Below are 19,915 nucleotides of genomic sequence, written 5' to 3'. Positions count from 1 at the left end.
GTTAGGAGGATCAACTTAGCCCAACTGGCACTTGCCCTCTTACCCTCTCAAATAAAATCCTACAAGCCTTTATTAATTAAGATCCTCAGCTTCTTCTTTGGTTGATAAAAATATGCCTTCCCTGTGTATAAAACTAAAGGGACTAAAAGCATTTTACTACTTGTATCTTGCTATTCATATCCATAGGCAAGAACTTCCAGTTTCTCAGTTTTTGTATTTTTTTTTTTTTTTTTACTATCTATTGTTTAGTCTTTTCCCACATATACTTAGCTGCCATATTAGAATCAGTTTTAATCCATACTCTAAACACTTCATTTTAGCATGTCTCCTCAACCTCCCCACACATATGTTCCCCCTGTCCATATCGGTCTTTGGGACAGATCTGATGCAGTTTTGTTGTTAGGAGCCATAGTTCCTGTTTGAGCCCCTGTTCTCTTAACTTTTCTCCTTTCTGTAGTATAACTTTTATTTCTTATATTTGAAAAGTTGAATTCTAGCAGCAAACTCGATCTGAGGTAATGCAGTGGTAAAGGGAGGAGCTCAAGAGTCAGATCCTAGAATCTAGAGAAATGTGGCCAAGTCAGATCCCAGGATCGGATCCGAACCCATTTACTGAGAAACAAATGAAAATGACATGAGATCTACTTGCATACTTTTAGAAACCATTAACTTTTAGCCTTGTTGTATTTTATTGCCCTATTATCAGCTTGCCTCCGTGGAAAAGCAAGAAAAAAAGAAAAAGAATGTATTCCTCTTTTGCAGACTGAAAGACAAGCTGAAGCACTGACTACTAAGGTAAACGTTTCATTATACTCAGTGTTCTCATATTTACTTATTTCCACTTAAAATGTGTTATTAGATGAAGCCAAGGGTCTTAATCCAGACATTCACCTATAAAAAGTAAGAGAAAACATATCCGCTCTCTATATATTATGGTATGCATACTTTTACACTCCATCTCCCATCTCAACAACCCAAGATTACAGCTATTAACTCAAGCATACTTCTGTCTAGCTTTTCTTCTCTTTTTGTACTGTTATGCCTACATTTCTTAATACCAAAAAAAGAAGAATGAGAAGAGGAAGAAAAAAGTAATCCGTTTACTTTAATAACCGTCACATACAAGAACTAAAAATACTTCACTGTAAAGTATGCAATTCATATTTTGAAATGTTTCATATAAATACTGTTAAAAAAGGAAACTGTCCATAGGTAAGCCTAGACAATTTCCCATTTTGTGCTTGAAATAACTTATCCCATTTGTTTCTAGACTGGCCTTACCCATCTTATGGTCGATAATTATATATTACCTCTAATAAGAATAACGGGGATCACACCACAGATAATCTGAGGGACCAATGCATGGATTAAAGCATTTAAGAGATGCATCTGCCCATTAGTAGTACAGGGTGCAGTCTTGGGGTTTTCTATACATAGATCTAAGTTGCACTTGAAAATGACAGGGTTGAACTTTGTTTTATGTGGATGGGGAGCCTGTCCCATAACAGTTGTATACTCTGTGAAATATACCTGTGCCTCCCAACTGTTCTGTTAATGTTAAAGAAGAGGTTTATATCCCTAGACAGAGTACTTCTGATGCCATTTGACTTGCTTATGTACAATAAATCCATTAGCAATGGATCAGATGATGTCTTCTTGTATGCCAGACACAGGTCACCTCTTAGGAGTCTGCAGGATACCTATTATAGTGACAGGGATCTTAGATGGTCCATGCAGGGCATGTTATTTAGGCCTTGCATCCCTTTTAATAAGGTATTTCTGAGGGCATTCCAATTGTTCCGTGTGTCTGGACAGATGCATGCCAAAAGGGGTATTATATTCCATGACTATCCCAATGTGTGCATTATTATCAGAAGAATGAGAAGCAGTGTCTCCTTCTGCCTGATGACTCATTGCAGTTCCTCCTTAACCTGTTCTACATCAAAAACTGACTTTGATCCTCCAGGAAAAATATTCAGAAGACAGCTGGATATAGCAGCTTGAATCTCACAGCTGCCTCTTGTCATTCCCTGATTACTGTAATAAATGTATTTCTCTTCCGCTTGGTAAACAGTGAATAATCATTTTCACACTATCCCCAACTTTTAATACTTTGCCCTTTTGTCAGGATTAACTCTTTCTGATGGCAGGTTTACATCTTTACTAAGAAATATCTTGGCTGCTTTCTCATGGCCATATTTGGAGCATACACATGGTGTGCCTTTTAGTTAACAGTTCTTGTTGTGTGATACCAATCCAGTTTTTTTATTTGTGCCTTCATAAAATTCATAAAATGAATAGTCTTTTTATTCTAGTTTCTCTGGTACAGCAGAAAGTCGCAAGATTCTCCCTACATGCTCTATCCTCTAATTCTACCATTTTTGAAACATCTCTTGAGCAGCCTCATACTCAGCCAGCCATTTCAGTCATTTCATTTCAATCTCTGAATTTTTGCAGTTTTATCAGGTCATCTGAATATCTGTTTAAAACTTCTTCTATTTGAGTTGATACACTCTTTCATTGTTTTGTTTATTTTAATCATGTCTGAGCATATATAACTTACTTTTTCCTCTAGATTACTGGTAGTCATGTTTTGCAGCTAAGTTGGAGCTTGAACTGCTTTTTGATGAAAAGCTGCAGGATTCTTCCCAGTCAGTGTTGTCGCTTCACCTTTTTTGGTTGATTTTCTTTCAGGCTCTTAGTTTCTTCGTGCAGGCATCCAGGCACTGTACTTACTAGCCATTAACTGAATTTTACTCAAATTCACAGTCTGTCTTGCTGCAGTTTCTCAGATGTTCTTTGTGTTTCACTGTTACAGTCATTGCATTTGGGTTATCTGCTTGCAGTAGCCCTCAGTTGGCCTGATTAACAAAGTCTTGGGTCCTGTGTTGGATGCTGTCCCTTCTTCCATGATGTCAGGTTGTCAGGGGCATAAAACATGCAGCCGATGCCATTACATCAGTCTTTCTTGCTGTGCGATGCCCGAAGCAGAAGCAGTTCGCAAGTGCCAGTTGGCCGACTCCTGAAATTTTCGTTTTCGAGTTTCAGAACTGAAGTCTTCAACTAAAGCTAAGTACCCCATTGGGGAAACTTTTTCTTGCTCCTTACCGATGTCAGTAAAAGTTAATAATTGCATTACTTGTGGAAAGCAAATACCTCACAAAGATTTTCATTCATACTGTATTCCTTGCCTTGGCCCTGACCGCGACGTACCTTGCTGTTGGTTTTGTGCTTTATTTAATCAGCGTACTATCCGTCGTCGGTATATTTTCTCCTCTAAATATTTTGGTTCTCAGTTTAATTATCCGGAAATGTTGTTGGTTAGCCATCCGACTACCGGGATTCCAAAAAAACACAAAGATAAAGACAGAGACAGGCCACCTAGATCCAAAGCTGCCGACAACGCTTCTCCTAAGCCAGTCACCAGTTCGCCAGTACTCAGTGAGGCACTTTCACAGCCCCTGATACCCGCAACTTGTGATTCGCAGTCCTCTACTGAGTCCCATTCAGAGTCTGGTATGCCACGAGATGCTTCAATTGTCGAACCTGCGGATGCCTCTACCTTGGATGGGTCCGGAGCTGCTGTGCAGGCACTGGCTTTTGAGGGTGTATTCAGGCCTATGGACTTGCATATTAAACCAATGCCTCCTTCTTTATTTAGGATTAAATCTCGAACCATGCCTAAGAAACCATCGCCCAGGCCACATGCTCAGGCCTCTATGCTTAAAAAAAACAAATGGTAAGAATGGCTGAAAATCTTATAACTTTAATCAGGGGAAGCCAACGTCCCCCTTCTAAGAGACCTAGGGCTGAAGTTGTTTATGAATCTTCTGACCAGGATTCTGATTTTTCTGATCCTTCTGATGAAATGGATTTGCCCTTATCCACTTATGAGGATTCTGATGCAGAGGACTCTATTCCCTCTGCTTCTCCTCCAGAGGATTTTTCTTTTGGTGAAACCTAACATACTCTAAGGGAACATTTCCACTGGGAAAGCCAGGATTTTTCTGATTCAAAAAAGAGGCGTAGGGATTTCTTCCCCCTGCCTCAGCATAGGGCTTTAGCTATACCTCCTTTACTAGACATTGTTGATGATGCCTTTTCAGAATCTAGTTTGGCCCCTGATTCTTTGCCTCCTGCTCCCAGAAAACCTGACAGATATTACAGGGTTCCTAATTCACACAAGTTCTTTTTAAAAATCCTATTGCGGATCCAGAGACTATTTCACAGGGATTCAAGTCCATTAAGGCTTCTACTGCGAAAAATCCTACCCCTTCTGATAGAGACTCCAGGGCGCTGGATAGATGGGGTAAGAAGGTCTACACTTCTGCAACCTTGGCCATTAGGGCTTTAAACTGCCAGTTTTATATGTTAAAGTATCAACAACATGTTACTGGGTTTCTTAAACAGAAAATGATGTTGATTCCTGACTGTGCTGAAAATAAAGAATTACAGGATTTAATGCATTCTGCTGAACAGGTTGGTAAACATACTTTGCAATGTGGATTTGATTTATTAGAGGCCTCTTGCAGGGCTGCTGTTACTGGGTCTCTGCTCAGAAGGCATGCTTGGCTTAAGGAACAATCTTTGCCTGATCATGTTAAAACTAAACCGTTGGATGATCCCTTTAAATCAGGACCGCCTGTTTGGCAACAAAGCTGAGAAAGTTCTTAAAAAGATGGAAGATAAAGCTAAACTCACCAATTTAGGCATATCTCCCCCTACACTAGCCGGGTTTTCCAATTACCTTAGAGATAGACAAGCAACCAGATGGTACCAATCCCTCTCTCCTTTCCTCAACATCAGTACTGGAATCCCACAAGGGTCCATACTAGGTCCACTGCTGATCAGCATTTTCATTAATTTCCACGCCAGCATTCCCCATGCTAATTTCATCATATATGCAGATGACTCCACCATCATCTGCATGGCCAAGACTACTTCAGAACTAGTTACACTCACCCAAAATGACTTCACCTCCACTGAAATCTGGATGTAAAATAACCATTTAGCCCTAAATGGTAATTAAAACCAAGCTTATGTTGTTCACCCCCCAAAAAAACACTTCCCGTAACCAAAAATGAATTTACCATCAACTCACTCAACAACACTTGCCTCAAAGTTGTCCCATATATCAAACTTCTAGGGGTCGTCATAGAAGAACACCTAACTGTTGACCAGCATATTAATACGAACATTAGAAACTAGGCATCCTGTACAGGCACACCTATGCAGCAAGACTGTTCCTTGCCTCTTCCTTTCTACTTCCATCCTTGCTCTATGGTGCACCTGTCCTTACTAATATACAGTCCTCTCTTAAATCCAAACTGGACTCTTGCTACAATAAAATTGCAAAGTACTCCTCCAACCACTGCGTATCACTCCAACATCTTAACTGGCTAGACCTTCCCCAACATCTAACATAACTTGCAACTAACCACAGCTCATAAGCTAATCTATAAGCCTTCTAGATGTCCTGCCCTCTCCTTTCTGTTCCCCATGTATCACCCAAATAGACCTCTGCGATCAGTCAATCAGGTGCTCCTTAATGTAGCAAAACTTAATCTTTCCACTGGCCAAATGTGTTATCCTTATGCTATAGCAAAAGTGTGGAATGCTCTCCCTCCTTCAGTTAGATCTACTAGCAATCCTAAATGCTTTAAAACTTCACTGAAACAACACTTTTTCTCCCATTGGCTATGTACATGTACCAGCACTGACTATTAAAAAAAAACAATATTCTTAGCCTTCCTACTTTTCCTCCCCATCTCACTTACAACTCAGACTCCTCATATATACATTCAGTGCTTTCAACTTACTAAGTCCAACATGTGCCACCCAGCCAGACATAATCTACTATATCAGTTACCTACCATATCTTCTATTCATTCTTGATGCCTATATAGCAGTAGCTCTAAGGCTATACCTTACTTTCAGAATCTTTAATCTGCTGCACTCCATCTTTCTCTCTGTACTGCAGAACTGCAATACTGTATTGTTCACACATTCGCTGTTATCCCATGTCATCAACTGTATTCTTGTTTGGCTTGTATACTTAGTACTATTTATATAGATGTTAGATTTTATCTATTTTATTGTATTAACTATTCTGTAATGTGTTCTGTACCATCTCTGCTTAATTTCTATATTTTGATTCTGTAGCTTTATCATGTTTATTTTTGGAGTTTTTCTCCTGGGCCTCTACTAAACACAGGCTCACCCTGACCCAGTAGAACTCCTGGTAAACAAATGCAAATAAATAAATAAAATTAGCATTACTGCCTTGCAGTGATTTTTACTTCACTTGGTTCCTGACTCAGATGTCTTCTCTGCAAGGTTTGCATGTCATCCCTCTACCACATGGTTTGTTGCCAAGGTTCTGGTTTAATTCCACACACACAAGACATGCTTGTTGGTGAATTAGTGATGATCATATCATCCCTTTTAGTTGTTGCGGTGTGTGCTTCCATTTGCCCTGTGAGCCTCATGTCTGTTGCTTGCCTGAGAGGCTGCAGCTCACTTAAGTTGACTATTACTCGGTCTTATTTACTGTCTTTCCATGACGGTGTCATATTTTTCAATGCAAAAATAAGTCTTTGCATTGAAAAATATAAGGCATAATCTGCATTAAATGTGTTGTCTGTGAGAACATGGCATTAACCAACAGCTGCAAGTAAAGAATACAGAATATGTTAAACTCATGGTTCTGCAGCTTATCGTGGTATTTTTATGAAGATAAAATACTTCCCTAGAGCTTGCTGGTTATTCTGCATTTATATAATGCGGTTGGTTGTTGTGTCTAAATGACATTATGTGTACAATTTTGTAGACTAAACAGTTGTTTATGCTGTCTGTATTCATATCATCTTTCTTAGGGCAGAGCTGGCTAAAATAATGCGAACAAGAGCACGAGAAATTGAAGTGAAGCTGCTGCTGTTTGCTATTCAAAGGACTACTAACTTTGAAGGACTGCTTGCCAAACGTTTTACTGGCTGCACACTAAATGATGGTGCAGGGGTATGTAGTAGGTGTTGTGTTGTATTTTTTAACAACTGTTTTGCTCTAGCCCTAAGACAGGCACACCATTGTGTCTTTTCTTAGGCTGTGGAACCAGGTAAGAAATTGACTTTAGGAATGATACCTACATTGGTCCACAGTACTACAGCAGATAGGAATATTCTGATGGATGATGTGTACCTTTGCAGGTTCCTTATTATCTTGTTTCTACAAGATTTCACCCTTCAACTACAGAATTTGATTTTGTGTATTTTATAGCACTTGTCACCTTGTGTTTTGGATAAGAGAAGCTGTTTCACAATATAAATGATAATAATGAAAAATTAAAAAAGCAGCAGTCATTCATAGAGATGTCAGACCTATGGACTTCATTTGCAGAAGCCTTGTGCCTTGCTGTCTAAAAGCACCGAAATGTATGAGGCTACTCCTGTTTCAAGGCAGTTGACAACAGTGGAAGTTTCATTGGTGCACTTTGCATGCTAAAGTTCTATAGAAACATTTACTCACTGTTCTTGTTGGCCTATTTATACATTTGTTAACCAGGTAAGCTCACTGGACACAAGTGTCTTATGGGTAACTTGGGAGCAGTGACTACTATACTAACTTGTTCAGAGTCATACAGTAGACGAATTGAGGTAGAAGAAATAAAACCATTTACCCTTGGTTACAGGAAAGAGCCCATTTTAACAGTTCAGAGTCTTATTGCTCTGTTCTAACTGCCCCAGTTTCGCCCCATTGGAAATATGGAACAGAGACAGCAGTGTTTATCCAGCACAGCCAAAATAAAACATTGACCTGGGGATTGGATTTTGACTGAGAAATAAAAAAAGAGCTAAAATGCATGTTCTTGACTATTCTAGAACTGCATGCTACTCTGTTGTTGAGGTTGGGGGTTGGTTATTTTTACAGAAGGTGTTACCTTTAGAAGTATGTGAAATTGTTCTTGGTCACAGTGCTGTATAATAAGTAAAGCACTGTCACAGCACTAATGCATTTGCTTCTGACATGGATATCATGAATATGTAAATACAAGTTTCAGATACCTTTTGGGAGAGTAATATGCTGAGGTACAGACTGTCTCAGAAATAAATATTCTGTGCTGCTTCCTTTCAACATTCATTGGAGCAGAGGCAGCATGAGACATTAGTTTGGATATTAAAAGCAGCTAGAGAGTTAAGTAAGAGTACATTTTTATTTTTTTATTTTCACTCCATCTGCAGTATATTTAGTATGTCTTGCCATATACAACCTATCTGTAAAGTAAAAAGTAATATAATTTATTTATTTTACATTTGTTAACTGGGAAAGTCCGACTTGGAACAAAGCCAATTTTCAGTGGAGGCCCGGGGAGAAATGCTCCAGACGCATGTCTTTGTAACGTGGGAGGAAACCAGACCACCCAGAAGAAACCCACATGAATGCAGAAAGGACATGCAGACTCCACACAGAAGGCACTTAAGCTGAGAATTGAACTAGAGAACCTCTTGCTGTGAGGCAACAGTGCTACCACTGCAACACTGTGCCGTCCAATTCCGTAATTACAAAAAATAACATAGTGTAACAGTTCAAGAAATGGATAGGGACCAGATTCACTTGAACATGCTCGTCTGACTGAGGTAACAGTGTGCCAACCAGTTACCCCAGAAGCAGGGCATCTGCCTGTGATCCAAATTCAGAACTAAACCTATGACACCAGAGGATTTACCCATGGGAGAACACTTGGTGAATGATCTTCCCCTGGGGGGGGGGGGGGGGGTTGATTCTGTGTTGACACAAAATAGAGGCTGGGTACAGAAGCAGGCATGCTGTTGTATAGCACAACTTGTATGTGTATGTGAAAGGTAAGCTCAACCTAGCAAATGAACAAAGCATGCATACATATTTTGTTACATCATTGTCTTATGTTATGTTAAACCCTTTGCACCATTCTTGGTAGTTAGCATTTTTTTATCATTTATCACACACTGAAGTGGTCTGACGGGGGCTGCCATACATTTAAGGTTTTATTTTTCAGTCTGCATTTTTTTCTTTGTAGTGTGACTAGTTGGCGTAGGTAAGGCAGGGCAAAGAGTTAGGAGGCATGATCATAAGATGCTGATTATGTGGTAGTGCAGTGCCAGCATTGAAAAAGGAATGCTGATACTGAATTTGAGGTCATGATGCCAAATGGCTCACAAACCAGTCACACGCTGTCAAAGTGGGTGGCTGCACATCAACCAGCAGACCTGTCACCATTGGGGAGTCACAAGGGTCAGTGCTGGGCCCCCTTCTGTTTGGTATATACTTCTCAGAAGTTCAGACCAAAACTAAGGGGCTGTGTGGCTGACCAAGTTTGAGGATGACTGCAAACTGGGTGCAATTATTGAATCCCCAAATGATGTCAGTATACTGCAGGAGGGTCTTACACAGACCGATGACTGGTGTCTTAATCATGGTCTCAAACTGAATGCAAAGAAATGCATCATCATTCCCGTCTGTAAAAACAATGACACTATCAAATTAACAACAATACCCTATGAACCTACGAAGTTGTAAGAGATCTGGGATCACAAGTAGACTGTGACCTTAACTTTGACCACTGTGTCTCGGCTGTAGTAAGGAAGGCTTTCTATGTAGCACACTTGATTAGCAAAAGCATCGCCTCTAGAACAAAGGAGGTTATAACCCCCTCTATATTCGTCATGAATCAGGCCCATAATCGAGTATAATGCTCCTTTCGCATGTACTATACAAAGCACCTGCAGCAACTGGAGAGACCTCAGAGGTTTCTAACTAAGATCAAGGGACTACAGCACATGCCTTACACAGATTGAGTAAAGTCCCTGTCACTATACTCAGTATTGTATAGACTTTTTAGGGAGACTTCTGCCTTGCTTACAGAGCAATGTCCAACCCAAACCTAATGAATTTGCTGCACATCATTAAATCAAACGGGACTAGAGCTACCTGTTCCAAAGACCTAAATATGGCCTCTGACTTGAATAGGACGTGCTGGTGGGACAGATTTGTCTCCCAGTGACTGCCGCATCTTTGGAATAGACTGCAAATTCATGTGAAGCAGAGCACCTCTATGACACTGTTCAAAAGGAACCTGGACGAGTGGATGGGGCACCACAACCCTCCTGGACATGGGTAGTCACTAATAAATACAGTCCTGGGTATTGACCAGAGTAACTGTGGTATTACATTGGGATGAAACAGCTAGGCTTGAAATGACCTCCTAGTCGATAGCCAGCAGCTGCCCATGTTCCTGATCCTATGACTGACGCACATCATATGTGGTATTTTGTATTTTAATTTTATCAAATTGCTGTTTTACATTTGTAAGAAGCAGTTTGCTACAGTTGCTGAGCAGCAAAGCTGAGGAGGACGCCAGACAACATAGATGTAGCTGTGAGTATATTAGGGCCAAGACGTCATACTTTCATGTACTTCACCTCTGCATCTGCTTGAAGTGGCAGTGCTTTGAATCAATGGCTACACTTAGCGGCATTAGAATACTGAAATAGTGTTTTAGCACTGATTCAGTCTGATTTGTGTAAAGCATACTTTACTAGAATGTCTTAACTGGTGTATATATAGACCTTTCCCTTACTGATTAAATTGTTGATTTTCACAATAATTTATCTCCCATTTCCTCAGAATGCTTTGCTAATGTGTGAAATTACCTCATATCTCCTGGTTGACCTACTCTATCATATGTGACTATTGTTTCCATCTTTTCAAATGCCCAGCTTAAGATTTTGCAAGACAAACGATTCCCACAATCAGTATATCGGACTGGGTTACACTTTTATTTGCCTGAGTAAAAGCTCATGCATGTAGTTTGATATTCATTTCATATAAACAGTACTGTTTTTACTCAAGGGCAGCTGCCCATGTCATGTCTCTGTCCCTGTAGAACTTAACAATCGGCTACATTCACATTTCAGCCTTTCCCAACCTTAATAAAAAAAAAAAAACTCTTTGAAATCTGAAACCAACCACTCTAGCTGCATTCAAATGATTGTATTAAAGATGCAACTAATGCACTGGCATTCCCCGGTCGCTATCCTGATTATAACTACCCATTACCTAATCTGCAAACCTGAAGACTGACCTTCCTTTTAATACCTTACAACAGTATTTACTAAAGCAGGATTTATGCTCAAGCAAAAATTTCCTACTTATAACTACTAAATAGTACAATACTGCAAAGGATTCGTTCTGTTCGGACTGTCTCAAGACTTTAGAATACTATCCTAATTTAGTTAAAACAGGTAAACAAACTGAAACCATTTAAGCAACTTCTGGCTGTATTCCTGCTCAAAACCAGCACAATACTGCACAGTCGTTCTTTTGTTGTACACAGCCAGACACACTGTATTTATACAACATAAATTACTGTCTCACATCACTCTTTTGACAGAATAAAAAAATAACATTCTCTTATATTCCTCTGATTCTTTTTCCTAACCTAATTGTACTTTACAAAGTCAAATTTTATTTTTCTGACAAAATCTACTTACATTTAGCCTCATTAGAGATATGCAAGAAAATTGAATCAATACTTGTATGTTTAATCTGTGTATTCATAAAAAACTGAACCAATACTTGTATATCTAATTTGTGGACATGTACACTTGAACTCCACCCTGTACTTTGAATTTTTTTCTATATATGTATCAAATTTACTTGCTTTATTTCTAGCTTTGTAGTAAATATTGACTTCTTATGTTTAGGCTTTGCAATAGTTAACAGTGTTTTTGTTGTGGTTTTATTTATTGATTGATTGATTGCCATTTGATTTACATGCAAGTCTGACTGGGTAGAAGCCCACTTTCAGTGGAGGCCCAGGGAGAAAAAGCTGCAAATTAATACAAAACATTTAATAAAAATAATTATGCAATCTTCAAAAATAAAATAAAAACATCTGCAGTTTAAATAATTATAAAAAATTAGACATAATGTAAAAATGTTGGTTAAGAGTTGATATTAGGTATGTGGCAATCATTTAATATTTAGAGACATTTTAGACAGTTTGTAGAGAAATGAAAGGTAACTTAGTCTATTACAAACAGGAATTGAAATATGAAGTGAGGGAAAAACAAGTTAATGATATAGTTAGAGAGAAAGTAAGGGAAGATAATTAGATAGCAGTAAGGAAGTAAGTAAAAAAGGGAGAGTAAAGCAGTAAAAGGAATGAAAAGGTACTTGTTCACTTTTAGAGGTATAGTTTATCCTGGTTTTGAGCAAGAATAGACCCAGATGTTAGCTAGGAAGTCTTTCATAGTGGCTTTGAAATATGAGAGGGTATAGATCTGATGGATACAGGTATGGAGTTCCAGGCCTTAGCCACCTTGTACGAGCGCAAGACAATGCCCAGCAGATTTGCTAAGTCTGTAGACAAACAGGAGTTTTTGGTCTCTTGATCATAATAACCAACTGGGAACATAGTTGTGTAGAAGGTTTTTAGTGCTGGACAGTTAGGTGGATGCTGGATAATTTTATAGGTAGTAAGAAGTTTTGTATATGTTAGTTGATGTGACAGTTCTAACCACTTTAGACTTTTCAGTGCTATGCAGTGGTGGGTTATGAAAGGGCTATGTGCTGCAAATTTAACAACTTTGTTATAACATCATTCAAATTTAAATTTTTGTGAAGCCTGGAGGTTAATAAGGATGGGAATGACATAAAGAAGAGTGGGGAGGAAATAAGTAGTGGCAAGTGTAGTTTTAGTTGCGTCAGTGAGAACGTTTTTGGCTCTGTAAACCATCCCTAGTTTTTGAAGTGTGGGGAGGAAATAAATAGTGGCAAGTGTAGTTTTAGTTGCGTCAGTGAGAACGTTTTTGGCTCTGAAAACCATCCCTAGTTTTTGATGAGTTTATCTTGTGTCATTTTGTATGAGCAGGTCAAATGTTAAGACTATCATCCACTATTACCTCTAATAGTTTCCTGTGAGAAGCAACTTCAGTGGTTGTATTATCAAGAGAGAGGACTTTAAATTTTGTTTTTTCATGAGAGGGATTGGAGGGAAAGGTAGTCATTTGGTCTTTTTTGGGTTGAACATGAGCTGTGAGTTACAAAGCCATATTTCAGTGGCTGCTAAAGCTTTCTGAGTATTTTTTGGAAGTGTACCATGTTGTCAGATGTGCAAATGATGGTGGAATCATCTTCATATTGTATTAGGGTGGCTTATTTTGTGGAAGTATAGAGGTTGTTGGTGAAAATGTTAGAGAAGGGGAACCAAGGATAGAGCCTTGTGGTATACCAATGGTGACTGAGAGGTAAGAAGAGAGTGTGGAGTGCCATTTTACTGGCTGATACCTATTAGACAGGTAGCGTTTGAACCACAAAAGGTGGGCTGTGAGAGACCTAGTGAGGACAATTGAAGTAAGAGTTTGCAGTCATAGACTGTGTCAAAAGCTTTAGACAAGTCTAGAAATAAGGAAGAGATTAGTTTGCTATTATCTCTAACTTTAAATATCTTTGCAGTACTAGTACTGTGGGAAGGATGGAAGCCATGTTGTGTAGGGGATAGGAGTTCTTCCTGCAGCAGATGATTTAGCAGTTGTTTTTGAGTACATTTTTCAAGTATTTTGGTGAGGGGAGATAAGATTGCTATAGGGATAAAGTTATTAATGTCTGCTGAATATCCTCCTTTGTGCAAAGGGATAATGTGTGACTTTTTCCAGAGAGAGGGAATGTGGGATTCCTGGATAGATCTAGTTACAAGTATTGAGACAGGATAGGCAATGCTGTTGCGTGCTACTTTTAGATACTTGCTTGGAAGGTCATCAGCTGAAGAATAGCACAATTTAAGTTTGAGTAGTTTTATATAGGATGTGGGCACAGGCTTGAAGGTGAAAGTGTACATGGCTGCCGGGCAGGGAAGGGATTAGATGTTGAGGAATCCTTAGAGATGCTATACTATATATAAAATAAAAGTTGAACTGTGTTGCAGTTTCAAGTGAAGAGTTATCTGGAGAGGGGTTTGGGTTAAATATTTGGCCAAGATGTAAGATTTCTTTAATGGGTGTTCAAAAATTTTAGGGCTATGTTTAGTATTATTCTGAAAGTTATTATAGTATAGTTTTTTGTCTTCATTTATTTGCTTTTTAGTCTAACTGTGAAGCATTCTGAAGGTTTTAAGATATTGAGGTGTTTAATTTGTTGTAATTCTTTCCATGCTTTTTCAATATCCTGCATTAGCATTTTTTTCTCTTTTTTGATAGCCAAGTTGCATTATTTGTTTTCAGTCTGTTCCTTCTAGGAGGTGCAAGTCCATTTAGGATATTTAGGAAAGTTATACTGAATGAAATTACAGCATTGTCTAAGCGGAGGATTTTTATGAAGACCCATTTAATAGATGATAGTGTAGTAATGAATATTTTTGAGTTAAACTTAGAAAGGTTACACGTCATTTTGTAATTATGCAGTTTAACTGTGTTTGTGATATGTCTAGTCATATAGATTGGGAGATGATCACTGAGAAAGTCCGATGTTCTACCTGTTGCAGTATTTCCTGAGGTCTGATACTAGGATCCAGTCCAATAGAGAATTAGATGTCTTGCCATGATGTGTGGGGTTGTTAATTAGTTGTGTGAACCCATGTAAGTTCATGCTAGATATAGAGGAGTTAGAGGTCATGTCCAACCAAATGACATTCACATCACCTAGTAATGTTATTTCTTGTGGAAATGTTATGGATATCCAATGTAGGCTATCTTCCAGTACAGCTGTATTGCAACAAGGAGGGATATAAAGAACAGTAATACATTATTTCTTTATAACTGTTGGTTTTAATCCTGTTTATGACATTTTTGTTGTTTTCATGGATTTTTCTTCCCAAGCCTCCACTGAAAAGGGGCAGTTGCTCAGATAGATTATCCTGGTCAACAAATGCAAAATATATTAATCTAAATTGCTTCTATTGTTTCATTTAATAGTAAGTTACTTTACATGCAAAATAATTGTTTTATTCAGCTTTTAGAGGAAACATAGCAGATTTGTGTCTTAAAATCTCAGGACATTTGCAAGGGTGGAAGGGTGGCATAATGGTAAAGGTGCTTGCCTTACAGATACAAGGTGCAAGGTTTGATTCTCACATGGGGTAATTGGCCAAGCTTAAAACCATCCATGAGGGCAGTTAGCGTAGTAGTGTTCTATGCTCACTCCACTTTTCTTGATATACTGGGTAATATTAAGGTACAGCCCAATACCCTAATAATGGGCGAGTTCAGCTACCCCACCATCAACTGGGAAAACTACTCATCTAACTCATGTTCCATGCCAGAGGTCAACTCCTTGCTGGTCATATCCGACCACAAGCTAATCACCCTAGACATCAATATCCCACCCCCACCCCACCCCCATTAAGGAAACCACTGTAAAAAACTTCTCCAAAGCCAACTTTGTGCTTTTTAAGACAGAAGTGGCAAGCTTTACAACACCCATAGAGATGAAAAATAGAGGTACGACTGCTGAATCCTGCACAAATGCACTGTATAAGGACATATGCGAGTGCATGGATTGCGCCATCCCCAACAGAACCAAGACACTATCTTTCACAAAAAGGAAGCCAATCTGGTGGTCCCTGCCATAAACTCTACAACAGAAGGAAGAAGCTGTTGCAAAAGAGAGTAAAATCCCCTGATTGCAGGAACTCCCTGGTCAGCCTCAGTAAGAAGCTGAGATCCCTCATAAAATCCTCCAAAACTAGTTATGAAAATAAAATCGCCACTGATTCTAAAGACAACCACAAAGCATTCTACAGCTATGGCAAGAATCTCAGTGGCGACACTCAGATCTGCTCTGAGATACAGCAAATGGCACTAGATATACAGAACCAACTGATATTGCCAACATCCTGGCAGATAGGTTCAGTGCAGACTTCACCCCCCCCCTCACCCCTCAAAGGGCCCATCACTATACCGGAAGAATGCAAAGCCCCTGTAATCATGGCTGCACAAGTAAAGACCGCACTCTCCAAAGCCAAAAACACAACATCCATGGGACCTGACAACATCTCAGGCTGCATTCTACACGAATAGTAGAACAAACTGGCACCCCACCTAAGCACCATGTTCAATCATAGCCTCACTTCAGGCTTTGTGCCTACTGAATGGCACACAGTGATGGTTATCCCACTCCACAAAGGGGGCGCCACCACGGACCCCAGGAACTACCGCCCCATTAGCCTGACGAGCCTGGTCTGCAAGGCCATGGAACGTATCATCTTGGAGTTTATAAACAAGGACAAAGGTAACCTCCAAACTCTGGACCCCACTCAGTTTGGGTTTGTAAAAGGTAGGTTATGTCTCTTAAACCTGATTGACTTCTTTGAAGCAGTCACCAGAGCCGTGGACGAGGGTAAGGTGGTGCACACAGCCTATCTTGACCTCGCCAAGGCTTTCGACACCACCCCTCACTCTGGAATTATAGATGAACTCACTACACTGGTTATAAATCCCTATGTCACAAGATGGGTGGCCAACTGGCTCACTGACAGAACCCACACAGTGAAAGTAGCCGACTCCAAATCCAACTTCAGACCAGTGACAACTGGACTACCACAGGGCTCAGTCCTGGGTCCTCTCCTGTTTGGCATCTACTTCTCAGAAGTCCAGGCTAATACAACAGGTCTTTGGGTAATGAAGTTCGCAGACAACTGCAAACTAGGTGTCATAATAGAATCGCCTAATGATGTGGACATTCTACAAAGGGGCCTCACTGAGACTGATGTTTGGTGTCAAAGTCATGGCCTCAAGCTCAATGCCAAGAAGTGTATTGTCATCCCCTTTGGAAAAAACACTGTACCCATGAACTACTACATAGGCAGTAGCCTACTAAACACCAAAAGTGTGATAAGAGACCTTGGACACAGGTGGACAGTAGCCTCTCCTTTTACATGGCACACCTCATCACAAAGGGGTTCACCTCCAGAAAAAGGTCATTGATGTTCATCGTGTTTCACTGTTGCAGTCATGACTGTAGGGTTCTCCTCTGCCGGCAGGCAGTCCTCGGTCGGACAGAGTCCCAAAGTCTGGGTCCGGCATCGGCTGCTCAGCCATGCTCCCTGACGTCAGAGTGCCAGGAGTACAAAGCTGGCAGCCGACGCCATGTTCTCTAGTCTTTCTTGCCGTGCGGTGATAGCAGTTCACAAGTGCCGGTTGGCTGACTCCTGACAATTTTTTCTAAACGTACTTCAGTCCGAAGACTTTCTTCTCCTACTCAAAGCCAAGTACCCCGTTGGGAAACTTTTTTCTTGTTCCAGTCCGATGTCAGAAAAAGCTAATAATTGTATTTCATGTGGGAAGCAAATACCTCATAAGGATTTTCATTCTTACTGTATTCCTTGCTTAGGCCCTGACCACGACGTAGCTAGTTGTCGGTTTTGTGCTAGATTTAATCGGCGTACGATTAAACGAAGGTACGATTTTGCATTTCATTACTTCGGTAGGCGTTTTAATTACAAAATGTCATCTGACACGCTTCCGGCTACCGGAGTTCACAAATGACGCAAGGATAAAGACAGGCCTCTGAGGTCCAAATCAGACGATATTGTACAAGCAGAGCGAGCTTCAGGTTCGGCCGTCATCAGTGAGGCGCTTTTGCAGCCCCTGTCGTCCGCCATTTCGGAACTGATGGCCGAAACGGACTCCCACGAGGAGCAAACTAGGCCTTTGAATATTTCAGTTGCAGGACCTTCGGACAATGTTCCTTCGGATGGGTCCAGAGCCGCTGTGCATGTACCGGCTTCCGAAGTGGTTTTCAGGCCTACTCAGCTTCTAATAAAGGCAAAGCCAAAGACAAAGGCAAAGACTCCTTCCAAATCAAAGCCTACAGCCCAGGCCTCTTCTGATCCAGGACCCAAGTCTCAGAAACAGTTACTTAAGATGGCGGAGGACTGACTTACTATGATTAGGGGTTCACATCCCCCTCCAGATAAAAGGCCAAGGCAGGAATTGTATTATGACTCCTCTGATCAGGCTTCTGTTTCTTCAGTTTCTTCTTCTGACCAGGATTATTCTTTCCCTCCTTATGAGGATTCTGATGCTGAGGAATCCATTCCTTCAGCTTCTCCCCCTGAGGATTTTTTTTTTGGGGAAACTTTACATGAAATGAGGGAACATTTTCACTGGGAAGGGCAGGAGTACTCGGAATCTAAGAAAAGACTTAGGGATTTTCTTCTTCTTCCCCAACATAGACCCCTGGCTATCCCTCCTATTTTGGATATTGTGGATGATGCTTTTTCGGAGGCTAACTTAACTCCTGACTCTTTTCCTCCAGCTCCTGTTAAGCCAGACAGATATTATAGGGTTCCTGATTCCCACCAGTTTTTATACAAGAATCCTACTGCTGATCCTGAAACCATTTTTCAGGGCCCTAAGGGGGTTAAGGCCGCTACTGCTAAAAACCCCATTCCCACTGAGAAGGATTCCAGATCTTTAGAAAGATGGGGCAAAAAAGTATACACTTCTGCAACTTTATCTATTAGGGCTTTAAACTGTCAATTTCATATGCTGAAATACCAGCAATTTCTTCTGTCTGTTTTGAAACAAAAGCTAACTTCCATTTCCGCTTGTGCAGATGATAAGGAATTACATGACTTAATGCATGCCACTGATCAAGTTGGGAAGCATGGTTTACACTGTGGTTTTGATGCCTTGGAGGCTTCTTGTAGGGCTGCTGCCTCTGGCACAGTCATTAGAAGGCATGCTTGGTTAAAGGAACAAAACTTTCCAGATCAAGTAAAAGCTAAGTTATTGGATGCTCCTGTTCAGCATAATGTTTTGTTTGGATCTAAGGCTGAAGAGGTGATAAAGAAGATGGAGGACAAGGCGAAATCCATGCAAACGGTTAAGGATTTCTTACAAGTACAGCCACCCAGATTTAGTAGGAATTGGCCTACTAAAAATTGGTCCTTTCCCAATTCAGACAGGCCTCAGAGGGGTAGATACAGACGCTCCCGAGGAAGGCCCCAAACGCAAGCCTCTTATAGACCAAGACAATGGACTGCTTCCACCCCTAGGGGAGGAGAGGACAGGTTGCAAGCTCATAGAAAACAGGCTCAATGACTCCCTCTGTTGGGCTGCAGGAACTTCTTGCCTGGAAGCCCCTCTCGGAGGAAAACTTTCTCTTTTTCACCTAAATTGGACTCCTATAACCCAAGACAAGTGGGTTCTGGATGTGGTTTCAAGAGGTTACAAATTCCATTTTCATACCCTACCAAGACCAAGCGGATGGCCGGATCTACCAAAACATCAATGGTTAGAGGCCTTAAACCAGGTGGAAGCCCTCTTGGCTATGAAAGCCATAGAACTGGTTCCACTTTCAGAAATGGGACAAGGTTTTTACTCAAGGCTCTTTCTAGTCCCCAGAAAGCAAAATTCATGGAGACCCATTCTGGATCCGTCAGTCTTGAACACTTTTCTTGAGATACCAAAATTCAAGATGGCTTACTCTACAGCAGCTACTTCCAATGCTGACCAAAAATGCATGGATGGTAACTTTGGATTTAAAGGAGGCTTATTTACACATTCCCATTAGGCAGGAGTGCAGAAAATACCTCAGGTTCAAGGCCGGATCGAGGCACTATCAATTCTCTGTGCTGCCCTTTGGATTGTCTACTGCTCCCAGGGTCTTCACCAAATGCCTGGCTCCAGTAGTAGCTTATTGCAGACTCAAGGGAATTCAAGTTTACCCTTATCTGGACGACTGTCTTATTCAGGCAGACAGCAAGGATGTCTTACTCCAGCATCTAAAATTTGTTCAGAAACTTCTCAAGTTCCTGGGATTCACTGTAAACATAAAAAAGTCAAATTTGACACCCTCACAACAGATAACTTTTCTGGGTGCTCTTCTAAACACAACAACCCATTTTCTGGGTGCTCTTCTAAACAACAACCCAGATGGC

At 40.4% G+C, this 19,915-nt stretch overlaps 1 protein-coding gene across 1 annotated transcript in view; it reads left to right on the top strand.

The window, feature by feature from the left end:
- The window catches only part of VPS53 (VPS53 subunit of GARP complex), a 1,983,995-nt gene that overhangs the window by 889,538 nt on the left and 1,074,542 nt on the right, over positions 1–19,915 (top strand). The window contains exon 11 of the mRNA XM_044054290.1: positions 6,876–7,017. Coding sequence (XP_043910225.1) covers positions 6,876–7,017 — 142 coding nt within the window. The remainder of the gene's footprint in view (positions 1–6,875; positions 7,018–19,915) is intronic.

This window comes from Protopterus annectens, chromosome 13.part0 (genome assembly GCF_019279795.1).
Source record: "Protopterus annectens isolate FY-2018-M chromosome 13.part0, PAN1.0, whole genome shotgun sequence".
Classification (NCBI taxonomy): Eukaryota; Metazoa; Chordata; order Ceratodontiformes; family Protopteridae; genus Protopterus; species Protopterus annectens.
Note: the sequence above shows the minus strand (reverse complement) of the source record. Positions and strands in the feature narration are given on the sequence as shown.